Here is a 19,040-nt window from a genome sequence, read left to right as displayed (position 1 = left end):
TAATTCCTTTAATAGATGAAGAATTATAGGATTCTTGTATGTATATATATGGTACTATACTATTTGAAATAATACATCAGAATTATTCTTTAAACATCTCTATATGGTATCAAGAGTGAAACATTGATATCCTCTACAATATAGGAATTAGTGTTTTATTTTAATATTTCTGATGGCTTCTTCCGATAAAAATCAATCAGAGAAACATGATTTTGGGACTTCCGCTGCTACCCATATACACCAATCCCTCACCCCTGAACGGCTTGACGGCATCAACTATGTTGAGTGGTCATTGAACGCACAAAACAAGATCAGAGGCAAGAATCATTGGGGTTACATCTCTAGAACAAAGGCTGCACCATAAAATAAGAAATCTGATGAATATGAAGCATGGGAAGATGAAAATTGCTTAGTCAAGTCTTTGCTTCTGGACTCCATGACGAAAGAAATCAGATCCCTCTTTATTCGCTTAGCTACGACAAAGGACATTTGGGACAATGTGCAACAAACATACTCAGTCAACTAGGATGCATCCCGATCATATCAATTATATCGTGGGGTAATCTCTACTCAACAAAATGGAGGATCTGTTATTACATATTTTGGTAAATTGCAAAGATTATGGCTAGAATATGATATTATCACGAATTGTACCATGGAATGTCCTAAACATGTTGAGAAATATAACAACATGATTAATTCTCAACAAGTGTATGTTTTTTTGGCTGGCCTGGATACACATTTGGATGTTGTTTGTGGCCATATCCTTGATACCATTCTCCTTCCAAATGTTCAATATGTTTATGCAACTGTTTGTGCCAAGGCAAACCGCCAAGCGGCTATGCTTGATAGTGAGTCTACCATGGGGACTTCCTTTGTTGTTAAAAGTTTCATAAGAAAGGAATCCGCAATTGTACCCACTGCAATGGGGATAATCATGTCATGGAGACATGTTTTAAACTCCATGGCTATCCGGATTGGCATCCAAAAGGCAAAACTACTCCCAATACCAAGGTAGAAGCTGCTTCCAATAGCCATATTTCTATGCTGCCAGATTTGTGATCAAGTCAGGTATATCTAACTCTACTATTAATCTTTCTGCTATTACTAGTGATAGTGATTGGATAATTGATTCAGGTGCTGGTGATCATATGACCTGTGATCCTCATAAATTTACTAATTTTTCCCCTAATTGTTCTAAAACTATTATTATTAATGCCAATGTGGTCTCATTTCCTATTGAAGGTGTATGTACTAGATCTCTCTCACCCTCCTTATCAATTCTCGATGTTTTATTTGTTCCTACATTGAACTGTAATCTTCTCTTTGTCAACAAGTTAACCAAATCACATTCTTGTGTTACCTCATTTTACCCAACACATTGTCTTTTTCAGAACATTCATTCCAAGGAGAAGATTAATAATGGAAGAGAGAAAGAAGGACTGTATTATCTTGAAAATATCTGACAACAAACCCATAAAGGAGTGTTGACTTGTCTTGCAAATGAACACACACATGATAAAAACAAAAAGGAAATATGGTTATGGTATAGACGATTGGGACATCCCTCTTTTGGTTATCTTAAAAAATTATTTCTATCATTATTTCATGAATTCAATTTATTCTGATTTTCTTTGTGAAACTTGTGTAATGGCAAAAAGTCATCATACTATGTTTCCTTTAAGCAATAAAAAGACTAATTTTCCTTTTTCATTAATTCACACAGATGTTTGGGCCTTGCCCCACAATCTACACAATTTTTATGAAACGTATAATTTAGTCATTTACATCAATTTATATATTTTTATGTATTTTCATATATTTTATATTATATTCATTTGTCTTTTTTATTAGTTTCTTATTAAGATACATTGATGTAATTTATTTATTATTATAATTATTATAAATTTTATTTATTTTATATGTTAATAATTAAATACAATAATAATTTTAATTTTAGTGTTATAAATTATAACATTATATTTATTTAAAAATATTGTATCTATTATTTAATTATTTTTTATTACAATCGGCTCAATTATGATAAATAATTCAATAAAAACTATCTTTGTTGGACAAAGATAAGTCTGATTTTAAAATATTAATTTAATCTAAAAGGTTAAAAAAAAATATGATTCTATAATCGCTAGAATTACATCTAGATCTTGTATACTAACATATATGATATTTATAACAATTTTGTCTAACAAGGATTTTCACTAAAAAAGTTAGTTCTTTTATTACGTGAAATTAATTTTAAACTTCATAAAGTTTGTGGTTTAATTTTTTAATGTATATATATCTATACAAAACATTCAACAAGAGAATTTTATATGACAAAGTATAAAAAATAAAATTTTACACCGATATTAAAAATTCATCCAATTAGTAGATTGAATTTAAAATCTATCCATAATTAATATTTCAAATATTTATATAGATATCAGAATTCGATTATTGAAAAATCAACTGTGTTACTTTTATAATTTCTTTTTTGAATTTTTTTCATTTTCTTTTAAATAAAAATAATAATAATAATAATTTTCTTTTTTAACTTTCCAAAATAATAAAATTATATATTTAAAATATATTATAATTAAAAAATTATTTTAAATAATTTTTTATAAAATCAATATTTATACATTTATATTTAATTAAAAAGATATTAAATATCATGTAAAATTTGGAAATTATTGAACTTGTAAAGTAAATAAAAAAAATAACTAAAAAAACATTAAAAGTGAATTAATTTAGTTTGGAGGCTAGGCCCATCCTAACCCTACCCTAACCCACTTTATGTAGGGCTTTAGGGGTTGGGGCTTTTAAAAAGCCCCCTATTAAGTGGGCGGGTGTTGCTCCCTCCACCATCACACCTTTCTCCCTCCACCTCTCCTTTACTATTTTGCCCCTTAGTAAAATTTTATTTTTAGGATTATTATTTTTTAATTTTACCCATTCATAACCTATTTCACTAATAACCTATTCTAGTCGGGTGTTGCTCCCTCCACCACCCCACCTCTCTTCCTCCACCTCCCCAATTTTCTTTAATTCTAATTACATCCTCGGTTAAAATTTTTTACTTTTATTTACTTTTACTATTTTAATATTTTAATTTATTTAAAACCTTTGATTTACTCTGCACCTCTTCCATTTCCGTCTACCAATCTCTCTTCCGTCAAGCCTCTTCTCCTTCCATTTCCGTTTACCATTCTCTCTTCCGTCAAGCCTCTTCTCCTTCCATTTCTGTTTCCCATTCTCTCTTCCGTCAAGCTTTCACTTCTCCTCTCCCTTTCTTTCTTCTTCATTTTTCGAAGGCCCTTTCTTTCTTCTTCATTTTCAGGAGGACCGTTTGTGGAGCAACCGTTGGTGCGGAGGAGGCCGTTCATCTGGGTGAAGGAGCAGATCTGCGGCGGCGTGCGACGGCGTCCAGGTTTGTTTCCGTTTACGCTGGTGCTTTCTGCTTTGTCGCGTCTCACGAAAGGCTAAAACGGATGTGGGACATCCGTTTGCCTTCGACGGATGTCCGACTTCCGTCGACGGATGTGGGATATCCGTTGAAGGCTAATCGGACATCCCACATGCGTTTTGGCTCTCGGATGCTGTATTTATTTTTTAATATTTTAATTGTTTTTAAATTATTATAATTGATATATTTCATATATTTTTTGTTAATTTGTTTTAAATATAGTTATTTGATATATATAATTATTTTTAGATTTTCTTTAACCTTTTACATTATTATTTGAATATTTTATAAATTTTGTTAGATATGTAAACTTTTATATATTTAAATTATTTTTATTTCTTGAAATAAATATTATTAATTTAATTGTATTTAATATTAGTAATTTTGTATTTGTATTTAATTTATTTATAGTAAATTTGTATTTGTAATAATAATTAATTTAATAATAATTAAATAGAAATATATTTAAATATATATTTTTAATTAATTAGCTAATTGTTTCTTTTATTTAATTTTTTTTGTAGTTAATAAAATAATTATTTATTAGTTGAATTTATTTTGAATTGCATTTTGTTATAGTTTATTAATGATATTTAAAACAATAATTTTCTTAAATTTTGAAATTAAACAAACAAATTATTGTTAGAAATGGCAAGAACACGTGGTACATCTTTTAGTTCTCGAGGTGAGAGTTCTCGAGGAGAGAGTTCGTCGCAGGGTGAAGCTAGGAGAAGACCTATCGTTTCTGCTCGTAGAAGTCGTGCAGCTCCTATCCAGGATGACCCCATAGCTGAGGAGCGAGCCGTTGAGGAACAAACATATGAGGCGTATGAGACTCATGGTGAGGAGAATGCATTTAAGGCCCTAACGACGATGATGATGAGGAGGAGCATGCGGATGTTCATGACGTACAAGAGGATGTCGGTGGATTTCCTGGAGGTCCACGTGATGGTTCATTGCTGACGCACTATGTTCAGCATGTAGCTTATGCTATTTCACAAGGCCGCGTGAGTGCAAAAATAAAATTTATTTTATTATTTTATTAATAGAAATTTTATTAAATATTGATGGATAGGATCGAGGGGACACACTGAAGTTGATCTCCCACGGAAAAAAAGTAAATAAGTTACGACCATGCCACGAGGAAATTCAACACATTGTGTTGAATTCCAGTTTGATGCCTCTTGCAGGGATTTGTTATGATTACGTTGATAAGGGGTTACTCCTCGGATTCATAGAGAGGTGGCATTTTGAGACCAGTAGTTTCCATCTCCCTATAGGGGAGATGTCGATTACTCTTGATGACGTCTAGACATTACTTCACCTGCCCGTGATGGACAAATGTGTGATTTGGAGGAGTTGGAGTTTGAGGAGGCTCGTACAGCCCTTGTGCAACTACTCGACGTTGATGGTGGCACAGCAGGTTCTGAGATGGAGGACGCATGTGGTCCGAAAGTCAGACTCAGCTTGCTTAGAGAGATATATGTTCAGAGGTGTGAGTCGCAGCATTGGGACTATGCTGCTAGAGCATATTTGTTGCATCTAGTAGGATGCACGATTTTTGCAAATAAGAGTGCCAGTTCTATACGCGTGTCTTACTTATTATTATTTAGAGACGTACACGCGTGTGGCAGATATGCCTGGGGTGTTGTTGCACTCGCCTATTTATACGACCAGCTCGAGGATGCAAGTCTCGCCTCCACGAAGCAGATGGCTGGATATTTGACTCTATTTCATGTACAATTATAACTTTGACATTTATTTCATGTATTTATTTCCATGTTCGAACATGGATGTAATTTAATTGAATAATTATTTTTTTAGAGTTGGATATACGAACATTTCCCTGGCATGGGGACGAGGCGGTTGGTGACTTCTTACGATGATACCACACCACGTGCCATGAGGTGGCAGAGCCCTAGGCAGAGTTCCACTCTCGCAGAGATTCGGTCACAATTGGATGCGCTGACATACAGTGGAGTTGTATGGCATCCGTATGAGGGGCATCGAGGCATTCGACCATTCTTCAGCATCTGTATGTATTCTGGATGGATTCGGATTGGTGACACCCTTTGTCGTCATTTGCCTGAGCGTGTGCTGAGGCAATTTGGGTTTCAGCAAGACATTCCACGATCACCGACTACGGTTCCAGATGCAGATGTAGTGGCCATTGATCATTTTTTGTTGCACTTCAGAGCTCACGTTGTGAGTAATGTCAGACATGCAGCATCCCCTTCTAACTGTGTTGATGGGTACATTCAGTGGTTCAGGAGGGTTTCACATCCTTATATTATTGTTGTTGCAGATGACGCGCGACCGGCTCTTGCGCCTAGACAGCGCCCCGATGTTCCACAGGAGGCACGACCCCATCGTAGATCGTCTCCACCTTCACCATCTGGCGCCCTGGTATGTTATTTTTCATTGCTTATATTATTAAATTTTGATCACCTTGTTTATTTAATTGTTTGATATAATTATAATGCAGGCTAGATTTAGGCGAATGGCGAGAATGTTACAGTCCTTGATATCGTGTCGTCATGTGACCGAGGGTACTGTTGCACATCAGGTGTCAGTGGACCTGCTTCAGATTGCGAATGAGGGCATCGACGAATATTCCCCGACTAGGAGAGGGCAGAGGCATGTGCGTGGTAGACGGTCGACGTCTAATTGATACGACTTTGTATTATTTGACATCATATTTTCTTTGTATTTGTAATAAACATTTATAATTTCTTATAATTTTAATGTTTTCATTTTGAGTTACATGTTCTTTTATATTGGTTATATAGATGATCAAATATTTATATGTTTAAGTGGAAAAAAATAAGAACTTAATTAACAACAACTAATATAAATATCACGAATACTGACAATAAGTACTTAAATAACAAAATATAATAGTGTATCTTCATACATAATATAAATATCATGAATCACCTAAGTCAACATAAGATGTTGTTATGTACATCAACTATTCAAATGCATGCATCCTACTAGTATAAATAGATGACCACGCTCGTGCCTCAGGATAACAATGGGTTGAGGACATGATATTCACCATGGGCAACGGACAACCTTCTTGTAGCTTAACCTACATTATACAAATTACAATAATTAATTGAGTGATAAGTAATTTTAAACTGAAATCATAAAAAAATGCACTTACCTGCACAAAATGACATCCATGAACATGTCCTATACAAATTAAGTAATGTTGAGTTATATTAGAAGGTGGTGTGGAACGTAGTGGGAAGATAGTATAATTTTGAGAGTATGACAAACACACTAAGATAACGTTATATCGGTTAGCAATTGCATAACCAATGTCTGGTAATGTCATCCACTTGTTCATGTTAGCCTGTTATGAATAAAAGAAGTTGTTAGAAAAAAAATGTAATAAATAAACTACATAAAACGGGAAACACTTACCGCCGACAGTGATTGCACCAACAAAGAGTTCCTCAGTTCTTCTAGTCTATCATAGCCTCCTACTAGGCTTGCATATTCATCACGCCATGCACTGAGTTCTTTGTACAACTCATTCCTGATAACGGGCCATGAATCTTCTCCGAGTCCCAACAACGCAGCAATGCATCTATACCCATAGTGACCATCAGCCACAACATCAACAACGTCCACAATGAAGGGGTGAGTAGTAGAATGAAACTGGTCTATCATTGGAACTCTCCTTTTCTTCATTGGTTTTGGCTTTGATTGTAATTTACTTCTCATAGATGAAGATTCTATGGTTGAATGAAAGGCGTCCACATACTCAAAATATGATGGATCCCGCGTAGTAGACCTTTCATTTCGTTTAACTTTAGTTTTTTGTGCACCCTTTGTCTTGACTTTATGTAATGGAGGGACCATTGATGTCAATGTAGGACAAACAATCTCAAGTAACTTCTGCTTGATGGTGACTTTACCGCCAACGTCAACCTCATTGAATCGTTCTTCTACTTGTTTCAACTCATCTTTAATGGATAACTAAGGCTCAGTTTCATTTAATTCAACATTTGAGAAAGGCAATCTTCGCCACATGATATGAAATTCACCTATAGGGATCATCCTAGGATCATATCGTGCTAATTCACATGCACACGGGACACCAAATGTACGTCTCAATACGCATTCACACTTTGAGGAGTTCAATCCTATCTGCTGCACTATTTTCAATTCCTGAGCAATGAGATCCAATGCATATCGAGACACGCGTCCAATAAGTTCTCTATATATGTAGCCTTTAAAATGGTCACTCGTGAGCAACAAACTACTTTCAAATGACGCCTTAATCTTGTTGTGTTGTAGGATAATGACGTTATGAATATTATCCCAACAAGAACACAAATCACCCATACTATTGCCCAGAACTTTCTTTAGGCTCCAATGAGCAGATTCAGCCCTGAAACAAAAAAAAAACCTTCAACAAGTGCAAATAAATATTTATCTACAAAACAAATAAATAAAATAACATTACAACATACCTATTTGTGGTTGTGCTCCCTAAATGCATTACTTTGTTCGTCCAGAACTTTACAAAGTATGTGTTGTACGAAATAATCCAAGTCTGATTGACATATTCAAAGAACAAAGGCCATGAACTTCTTGCGTATTGAAAATCATTCACATACTCAGCAAACAAGCTTTCATCAGCACAATCCATCACATTTTCCCATGCATTCATCAACACTTCCCAAACCTCAGTAGAATGAACTAACATTTTGCATTTAGCTTTAACATTTTTAAGGATGTGGAACCGACATAACATCTGATATGACTCAGGGAATACATTTACTATGACATTCATCAAAGCCAAGTCTCGGTCAATGACAATGACTTTAGGACCACCCTCAGATGTTAAAAATAAACCTTTCAGCTTTTCCAAAGCCCATGTGAAATTACTCTGCCTTTCAGTAGACAAGAAAGCAAATGTTGCTGAGAAGGTTAACCCTATAGACGTCATACCCACAATCTCAAGCAACGGAAGTCTATATCTATTTGTTTTATATGTGGAATCCATCATAAATACAACATTAAATGAGTTTAACAATTTGACCGCATCAGGATGTGTCCAAAACAAGTCAGTAACAACCTCTGAATCATCAGCACACCTACTCTAGTGAATGTACTTATCCCGATCCAACAACATCATAAGTTGTTGTAGTTCAGTTCTGGACCCTCTTAATGATCGTTTATACGCATGCCTTGCGTTGTAGATTTGTTTAATCGTTGTGACATTTCGATCATTATTTTGTTTGAGTGTTAATAAAATATTTGCAGGTGTAACTTTACTCTTTGTCATATCAACCAGTAATGACTTCTCACTCGTATTTAACCTGCCAGCATAAGGGTGACCAACTAAAGTTTCAGCCAACTCATGGTTGTGATGTCCACACATCACCTTCAACACCCATCCGGCCCCATCTGAACATGGTTTACCCTTTAATCTAAACGGACATTCACATTTACGAGTGCTGTATACACTAGCCACTGCATCAACTTTGTATTTCCTATATTTTCCCCCTCTTTCACATCCAAGTATGACGAACGTTTTCCTTCCCCGTACACCAGTAGCTATGTCAGATCTTACTATTACCACAACAAATCCTAAATCATAAGTCATCCCTCTTACCCATTGAATTAAGTGCTCCCGTGAAAAATATATTTCATTTGTTGTAAATTTATTTGTTAAATCCCGTTCTACAACTTTGCTAATTGATGAAGACAAATCAGATTTCAAACTACAACCAATATCAGAATCCATACGAAGATATTCATCCATTTTAAATAATAATCACCTACAAAATTATAATGAGCCTTATTAACATAATTAATAATTAATCAAACAAATATACAAATATTACTATAATTAAATTATATATTTGATATAAATAAAATAATAAGTACTTTTTTATATAATTATAAAATTGTTAAATAATTAAAGATACAAAAATAATATATAAAAAATATATATATTACAAAATTATTACATTTAAAAACTAATTATATATAACATTCAAAATTAAAAATTTAAATATAAACTAACATAAATATACGTTATTAAAATATATTAAAAATATATTCAAAAATAATATATCAAAATATTTAAATTAAATTATTAAAATATCTAATAAAATAATAAAACAAACCAAAATAAAAACGGAACCTTTGACGGAGGACATCCTTCAACGGATGTCAACATCCGTTTAAGGGGAAACGGGTGTCGACATCCGTTTAACCTTAAACGGATGTTGACATCCGTTGAAGGATGTCCTCCGTCAAAGCTTTCGTTTTTAGTTTAGGGTTTTATGAGAAGGGTTTATTCTACTACGTACCTGGAGGAAGCACCACAAACGCACTGCACCACAAACGTATTGCACCACTTCACGCACTGTACTACGAGAGCAATAAGAGAAAAATTGCTTGATAATTCTTTCTATCACCAACAATCTTTGCAATTTGTAGTATCTCACACGAGAGACAGAGGAAAAAGTATAATGTTAAAATCAAAGAAAGTATTTTACTCATGCAAGGGATTAGATAGGTTATCAATGAAATGGGTTATGAATGAATAAAATTAAAAATAATAACCCTAAAAATAAAATTTTACTGAGGGGTAAAATAGTAAAGGGGAGGTGGAGGGAGAAGGTTGTGGTGGTGGAGGGAGCAACACCATTCTAGTCCCGTACATGAGAGTAAAATACTTTTTTTTCATTTTAACATTATATTTCTTTCTTTCTTTCTTTTGTCGTTGTGAGATACTACAAGTTGCAAAGGTTGGTGGTGGTGGAAAGAATTATCAAGCAGTTTCCCTCTCGTGGTGCAGTGTTGCTCTCGTGGTGCAGTGCATGGAGTGGTGCAGTGCGTGTCGTGCTTCCTCCAGGTGCGTATTCGAATAAACCTTGAAATAAAACCCTAAAATAAAAAACATAACCTTTAAACAGAGGTGACATCCTTCAACGGATGTCAACATCCGTTTAAGGAAAAACGGATGTCGACATCTGTTTTACCTTAAACGGATGTTGACATCCGTTGAAGATTTCACCTCCGTTTAAAGGTTATGTTTTTTATTTTAGGGTTTGTTTTATTAGGGACATCCGTTGAAGGATGTTACCTCTGTTGATGTATACTTCCTCACGCTGGTTGATGCTCTGGACGCTCCTCGATGTTTCTCCACACCACGCCGGCGACGCTCTTTCACACCACGGCGACAATGGAAGCTTTCAAACCAAAAAAAAACTGGGAAGAAAAAGGAATGGAAGTGCGAGAGGTGGGGAGGTGAAATGGAAATGGGGAAAGGGGAAGAGAGTTCCGTGGGTGGGTGCTGGGAAAGTAAAATTAGGATTTCAAATTATTTAAAATAGGGTAAAAGTAAAAATCTTTTTAACTTAAGGATACAATTGTATTTAAAATAATGTAGGGAGGTGGAGGAAGTATAGGGTGATGGTGGAAGAAGCAACATCCTAAGTGGGCTAGAAAATTGAGGTTTGATTTTAGAAGGGGTCAGGGTCAATCCATGGATCAGGGACTCAAATGACATCTCTACTGATGAAAAAAAAAATGGATAACATGACCTCAAACTTTCAACAATTAACTCTCAGCAACGACACCGATAGGGATCAACACCACGACATCCAACATGACCAAGACCACGACCAAGTCTTCCATCGGACCATAGTGCACAATGAAAGAAGAAGCATAGAGTAAGTGAGAAATTAACCAATTAGAGAATGAATGAAGTGAAGTAAAAACGAGGGGGTACAACGTAATATACAGGGTTCATTTAAGATACGTTGGTAAAAATTCAGTTCCATATTCATTACTCAAGAAATTTCTTTTATTTTATTTTTAATTGAAAGGGCATATTTGTTATTTGGAAATGCAAGATGAACTTCCGAGATATGAAGGGAAAAAACACTTTTTATCCAAGTTATAATTTTGTTTTAATTTTTTTTTCTCCAAACCAATCACGCTAGAGTATACATGAATCAATTTGATGTAGAATTCACAATTTGGATATGTATACATAAGTATATGATCACTTCTTTCCGTATCTACTACACGGTCGTAAATATAAAAATTAAATTTATATTCTAATTTTAAAAATAATTTTTAAATTATGTAATCTAAAAATAAACTTTTAATTTATGTCATTATACAAAAGATGCACTTTTTTAATATAAACATTTATTATTTAATTTTACTTTTTAACAACATTTTTTTAAAATTAAAATAATTATTTTATTAATTTTATTGTGTTTTTAAATTTAATTGGTTTTTATTTGACTTTTTTAATTTAATTATTTTAATTTAAAATAACTACTTACAATAAACAAATATACATAAAATAAATAAAACTTATTTACAATAAAGTTATAAAAATATTTATATTTACTTTAACAATTATAGTTTTTCCTTGTATAAATAAAAGTAATAATTATAATAAGATGATAATTGATCTTCTCACCGTATCTATATCAAGTGCATATGAAAACTATGTAACATTTATGGGCATTAATAGGCTTCATTCTAACAATAAAACTCAACCATAATCATTTTTTTCTCAACACTTCTATAATTATAACCTACATTTTTATAAAACTTTATATTTATATAGTCTGAAATTATAAAGATATAGAAAATAGTGTTTTAGAATTGGAAGTAGTTTAAAAAAATAGGGAGACTGGATTATTTTAATTTGAAATGGTTTTATTATAAATAGTTTCCTTATAAATGAGTTTCATTATTTTAAAACACATTATCTCTCTATAAACTACTTTTCTAGGGTTATCTAACTTCTCTCTAGGAATTCTTCTTCTTTGTTCATCTGATTGAAGAATTGAGATGGTAGGAGGGATCTTGGAGGCGAGCTCTTTAATTCAGATCAATCAATTTCTTCGTTTGAATAAGTTAAGTTTTGACCTCTTTTCTTTGGTCCTTTCTCTATCTATTGCGTGTGGGTCCTGTTCAACTTGCATCTGTCTTTTGAGCTTTTAGTTTAAGTCTTTGTTGATCAATGGTTCTAACGGTGTACCCTGATTGTCTTTCTATTGTTCGTAGGAGCAGATAAAGTTTCTTGTGTGTTGGAGTTGTTTTAAGCTTTCTAGAGTTGTTTGGTCTTCTGTCAGGTAAGAGAAGCTAATGTTCATTCTTAAAATTTAATTTGCAAGTATGATTTGTGGTATTGTGGATGATATGATGATTTAGTCATAATTGAGATATCTATTCTAGTGCTCATTGTGTTTGGTGATTTAATTGAAAATATGATTGCTTGAAATTCTGGTATGATTCTATTTTAGATTGGACGTAACCTTGTGAATGTTATTGTTGTGAAGTTGGTGTTATTTTTGTTGAAATGTTGAGGAGAAATGAGTAGTATATAATTCTAGGTCACATGAGTTAGCAGAAAAGAGTCTAGAAATGCATGGTATGTTTTAGGTGAATTTTAGAGGTTATGGAGAGTGAGATTTTGATTTGGAAGGTTTGAAGTAAATTGGTGCATTTGAGGATTGTCTTTGGGTTAATTGTGATTTGTTTAGACCCCTAAGTAGCGAAGTTATGTGTTAAAATTGGTAAAATTAGTAAAATTGATTTATGGTCTATAAAGTGGTGTTTTTAGTTGATTTGAGTTGGACTTCCATGATAAAAATGAGTTAAACTTGGTTTGAGTTGGATCATATATACTTGGACAGGTCTATTGTGGCTTAAAATATCAAATAGAAGTGGTAGAAGTTGGTAGAAGAATATAGGATAGGACTTTTGAGGTTGAGAGAGTGCAAATTTTGCATAATTGGTGTCAACACTCAATTTTGTCCGGGTTGAAAAAATGTGTTTTTATTGGTGTTTTTATTATTTTTCTTTTATTGTATTTTACCTGTTTGTTTTATTTTTTTTATGTATTTAGATTTTTGTTTTTAATTCAATTTCTATTTTTCTTATCTGCAATTTGTTTTAATAAAGTCAATTAATCAAAAACAGTTAAAAAAAATTGAAATTGAAAAATAAAATTAAAATTAAAAATAATGAAAATAAGTAAAATTGAAATAAAAAATAAAAAAATAGAAAAAATGAAAAAACGTGGGAATTGGCGTATGGGAAGCGTGTCTGAATGAGGGGAGCAGGTTGTTAGAAAAAGATTTTTTTCCAAGATCTTGGAGGGACAAGGTGGTTACAGGAGAATTCTTTTTGGAGATTTTGGGGACAGGGGATTGTTTTTTGGGTTTTGATCAGAGAGAGAAAAAGGGGAGAGGAGAGCACACGAGGGGGGATCATCTCCAATACCTGCCATCATCTCCATCCCCCTGCGACAACTCCCATTCACCATCATTCACACACCCGTAAATCCAACCTCTGCTCCTCTAACCCGTAAACACCCAACAACATTTCCCTTCACTCCCAATTCCCCACCTCCAAGAGATCCATCACCTCTGACCAATCTCCAACAATGAATACCACGGCCTAACCTCCAAACGGCCCATCAATCTTCATCCCTTCATGGCACTGACCCCTCTCTACTCATGATCCCTATCTTCATCTAACCATTCTCCATCACCTCCAACAACCATCATCTTCATAAAACTCTTCATTCATCTCCAACCACACGGCCACTCCAATAACATCCCAGACACCACGCCTCAGTGCTAAAAAAAAACACCGTTCCCCCAATCTTCATCACCTTCATCTCAAGCACCATCAAAATCTCAATCCAGAACAACCAAAACCCAAGTCCATAACTCAAACTGGAAAGAAGACCAGAAACGGTTCCGTATACTACATCATGGCCGAGAAGGGAAGAGGAGAATCATCCCCTTGCACGTAAAGGGGAGAAACAGGGAGGAGGACCCGATACGGTGGTTAGCAATCCCTCCGGCAGTGAGTATCGGCGCTGGCAGCGGTGGCATCCTAGGTTGTTTGGTGGTGGAGCTGAGGCGGTCGCCGGCGTGGGTCACGGGCACTGGCAGCTAATCTGGGCTGTGCGAGAATAAGACTGGAAGAAGGGGTAGTGCAGTGGCTGGTTTCGGTGGAAGCGGTGTCCGGCGATGAATGGGAGCGCTTTTCTCTCACGCGCGAAGAGAAGAAGAAGAAGGGAAATCTTGTGTTGTGGCCGGCGATGGCTCCGATGGCGGGTGTCGTCGTTGACGACGCCGCGAACCACGGCTAGCGGCGGCCGGTTTGTGTGGAGGTTGCGTCGTGACCATCGTGTGGTGGAGGTAAGTGTCCATGGATTCTTTTGTTCAGAGGAGAAGACCCTGGGTCTTGACGCTGCTCACGCAAATGAGATGAGACTGGGAAACCCCTAATAGGTTTCTGATTGGGTTAAGAGGCTTTGGGCTATTGGGCCGCATCCTCTCTTCCTGCCACACGCGCAACTCCATTCACACCTCCTTCCGTTTGGGCTTAAGCCCATTCCGCTTTTGCAAACAAAAAAGGAGGTTTGGGCATTGGACTCATGTTGCTTCTGGCACCTCCAACTTTGCTGCTACACCCCTATCTTGGGGCCTCGATAAGAAATTTCGAGTTGCACTCCTGGTTTTTATTTCTCCACTCCTATTATTGATAGATTATTTAGTTTTTACTGTATGTAACTCCTTGTATGATAACCCCCACTCCTATATCTGGTGTTTTATTTTTATTTATTTATTGGGCTGGCTTTATTTTTTGCACTCTTAAAAAAAAAGGGAGAGAGAAAATAGATATAAAAAAAATAATAACAAAAATATGTTTTAAAGGTTTAAGCACACGTGTGACCGCTCGCGTCGTCCTTGTGCTAAAAACCTCTTCTTCTTCCTTAAATAAATTTACAAGAAAAGTTTTAAAGGTTTAAGCGCACGTGTGACCGCTCGCGTCGTCCTTGTGCTAAAAACCTTTTCTTCTTTTCTTAAATAAAATTTCAAAAATATGTTTTAAAGGTTTAAGCACACGTGTGACCGCTCGCGTCGTCCTTGTGCTAAAAACCTCTTCTTCTTCCTTAAATAAATTTACAAAAAGTATACGTTTTGAAGGTTAAGCACACGTGTGACCGCTCGCGTCGTCCTTGTGCTAAAAACCTTTTCTTCTTCTTAAATAAAATTTCAAAAATATGTTTTGAAGGTTGAACACTCGTGTGATCGCTCGCATCGTCCTAGTGTTCAATACCTTTCTCTCTTATTTATGTAATATTAAACGAGGGTATGAGTGCTCGTGCGATCGTCCGCATCAGCCTAGCACTCAATACTCTCAAGTCTTCCTAAATAAGTAAATAACGGTATGAGTGCTCGTGCGATCGCCCGCATCAGCCTAGCACTCAATACTCTCAAGTCTTCCTAAATAAGTAAATAACGATATGAGTGCTCGTGTGATCGTTCGCATCGGCCTAGTGCTTAATATCGTTATCTCTCTTTTCAAAAATAATTAAAAATATTTAAATATCATTTTAAAGGTATGAATACTCGTGCGACCGTTCGCGTCGGCCTAGTACTCATTACCTTCTTTTTCTCGAAAATATTAAAAACATAAAAATCTCCAAAAATTAAAAACATCTGCTTTTTCAAACAAACAAACAGTCTTTCAGCTAGAACTACGTAACCCTGATTTCTCATTCTGAATGAGAATACGTAGGAGCAAGGTCAATCCTTGTCGGGCCCAAAAAACTAAAAAAATATATTTTGTTTATTTATAATTTTATTTTAGGGGATAATTAAACATTTTGAAAACCACATCATATTCGCGCATTTAGTTAAAGGTACTGCCTTAGGGCAGGCGTTGTAGGGTGCTAACACCTTCCCTACGCGTAACCTACTCCCGAACCCAGAATCTGGTTTTCGTGGACCGTGCTTTATTATTTTGAGGTTTTTCCATAGTTTTCCATAATAAACTATGGTGGCGACTCCAAATCTCTTTTCAAAACCCGTTTCTTATTTGGATCGTCGTCCCGTCGCGATTCCGGTTGCGACAGATGGCGACTCCACTGGGGATTTTTTTAGAGAGTCAAGCCATTTAATTAGATGCGCGAATTTGATGTGGTTTTGCTTTGTGTTTTTCTTTCCCTTTTTTCTATTTTATGCTCGATATTTGGAATAACTGCAATAACTGTTGAATATTGAACCCTAGGGTAGAAACCATGTTTATATCTGCCTGGGAATTTTTCTGGTTGTTTTGCAGGTGAGGGTTTGGGTATGCATTGCATTCTCCCTTCACACACGCACTTTCGGCATATCATGAGTGGGGCCCTATACCCGGGTCCGAGCGTAACTTAGAATTAGAGGAGTTGTGTAGCGGTGTCACTCTGGGATGTACTTCCTGTTTGGCTATCGTGAGAACTCCAGCTAGAGTCTGTTCTCTTCATATGTGTTTCCACACCTAGTTGATTACTCGACTGTTGTGGAGATACTATAAAGGGGGCCATAGCTCTAGTGACCGTTGATCTTTAGGTTCAGGTAACCATCCTTGTGAGATTCCATATACTTAACCTTAGATCTTAAGTGTTCGACCTTCATTAGGGCACAAAGGGAGATGTGTGCAGTCTTATAACCCTCATTTTTGCTTAATAAAATCAAGCACCTTGTACATATCTTTATACCGTTTTTATACACCTTTTTCTTTTCTTTCTTTCTTTTTCTCATGCATTTTTATGGTCTTGTCACTGGTTCTAGTCAGGAAATTATAAATTTGTGATTAAGCCTTTGAGATAAAATGGAAATTAACATGAGATCTGAAGTCAAGGGGGGTTCAAGTTCAGACATTTTAAAGGAAAGGATAGCCATTGAAGTAAGGGAGGGTAATATGGATGGCCTGAGAGAACACCTGAAGAAAATGGAGACAACCCAAAAGGATGCATTCAGGAAGGAGTATGGGAATTTGTTGAGCCTGTCAGAGGTGGAAGTTCAAACATCGACCATTACTGCTTTAGCCCAATACTATGAACCACCACTGAGATGTTTCACTTTCTGGGATTTCCAATTGGTGCCTATGGTAGAAGAACTTGAGCAAATCTTAGAATTACTTCTCAAGGGCAAAGCTCCATACAAATACCTTGGACAGTATACCTCTATCTTGCAACTAGCAAGAATCATAAAAGTACAACCTTGAAGTTGGAGAGTGAATTCATATTTACAACAAGGGGCCTTATTCAAGGATGCCTAGAGTGGTTCTTGCATTGATTGACCCAGGAGGAAAAATGGGAAACATTCATGAATGTACTGGCTTTTATCCACTATGGTGTCTTTCTCTTTCCTAATACCATGGAGTTGATCGACTGTGCTGCCACGAATGCATTTGCGGGATACAAAGTTCGCGCTGTGACGCCGATTCTATCGTCCTAGCCAAATCTTATGGAACCCTTTAGTCAATGTTGTGAGCCAAGGAGAAGGAGGATGTTACATTGTCTACCAATGTTGTACCTGCGATTCATCTCTCGCATGAGTAAGGGAGCCTTGAACGCTACAGGTCTTGTGGAGGAGTTACTACAATGTAAACCAGAAATTGAAGGGGCAAATGAATGGGTGCAGCTCTGCGAAAGCTTATAAAGAGAACATTAACGGCGTGTCCCTTGGCAGCATAGATCGCAGATTATATATCATTGCAGGAGCTAAAAACGAGCCTGGAAGAGTCTCCAAATGAATCAACAACAAGGCACGCAGAAACGCTCGTCACACATGCAGAAACGCTCGGCGCAAGAGTCACGCCAAGCGAACGTTCGTCCAGCTCTCTGAAGACGACGCTCGTCCTGGAGCCGAGGAGGACGCTCGTTTTGAACACGACGTTCGTCCTGAAGCAGAAGAGGACGCTCGTCCAGATGACGTGAGAAGAGGACGTTCGTCCAGGACTCTTAGAGAGGACGTTCGTCCAGAACTCTTAGAGTGGACGCTCGTCCTGGAGCAAAAGAGGACGCTCGTGTTGAAGACGACGCTCGTCGTGAAGCAGAAGAGGACGCTCGTCTTGAAGACGCTCGTCCAGATGACGTGACAAGAGGACGTTCGTCCAGGACTCTTTGAATGGACGATCGGCCAGTAGAAGAGGACGCTCGTCCAGTGGGATAAGAGGGCGCTCGTCCAAGATTTAGGACGTTCGTCCAAGCCAGAGTATAGGACGCTCGTCCAAATTTCAGTGAACGCTCATCTGCTTTCGATTTTTCCACGGGCGCAACTTTTGCTGATGTGTCTATTTAATCCAGAAATACGAAGGGTTTACGGTCTTTGGTTCTTTGGAGATGCATCTCACTTAGAGGAGAGCTTGGAAGGCTACTAGGACTCGTGGGAACACTCCCTTTTCCCTCTTGGTTTCTTCATCTTCTTTCATGGCCATTTTATGTTGTGAGGAATGAACTTTTGCTAAAATGCTTCGTCAAGTTAAGAACGCTTGGGGCAATGTTGTTCGCTTCGAGGAAAGGCCCAAGATCATGGAGTTTTGATGAAGTTTCCCTTAGCCAATAGATCACAGAGAGGGTTTAAGACAATCAAGTTGTCATTCAATGTAATTTCTCCAGACCCAAATTGTGAAAAGTAATTTCACACTGCTGAGCAACGTGTGAAAGCAGCAGTGGGAAAATTAGAGAAGAAATGTCACCAAGCTAAGAAAAAAGGCATCAAGAATTTGT

General features: G+C 36.3%; 1 protein-coding gene and 1 pseudogene across 1 annotated transcript; one reads left to right on the top strand and one right to left on the bottom strand.

Moving 5' to 3' along the window:
- The first annotated feature begins 436 nt into the window (after positions 1-436).
- Positions 437-1,062, top strand: LOC148194355 (uncharacterized; annotated as a pseudogene).
- Positions 1,063-6,520: 5,458 nt separating this feature from the next.
- LOC148194354 (uncharacterized) lies at positions 6,521-9,089 on the bottom strand. Its single transcript, XM_088097199.1, has 7 exons — positions 8,803-9,089; positions 7,951-8,460; positions 7,522-7,868; positions 6,896-7,440; positions 6,762-6,824; positions 6,633-6,661; positions 6,521-6,557 (listed from the first exon to the last, which is right to left on the bottom strand). The coding sequence occupies exons 1-7, from the start codon at positions 9,087-9,089 to the stop codon at positions 6,521-6,523; spliced, it is 1,818 nt and encodes a 605-aa protein (XP_087953325.1).
- Positions 9,090-19,040: the final 9,951 nt, after the last annotated feature.

The sequence above is a fragment of the Vigna umbellata genome, chromosome 8 (genome assembly GCF_029865625.1).
Source record: "Vigna umbellata cultivar VRB3 chromosome 8, Vumbellata_1.0, whole genome shotgun sequence".
NCBI classification, from domain to species: domain Eukaryota; kingdom Viridiplantae; phylum Streptophyta; class Magnoliopsida; order Fabales; family Fabaceae; genus Vigna; species Vigna umbellata.
The sequence above is the reverse complement of the archived record's forward strand: the minus strand, read 5'-3'. Positions and strand labels throughout refer to the sequence as shown.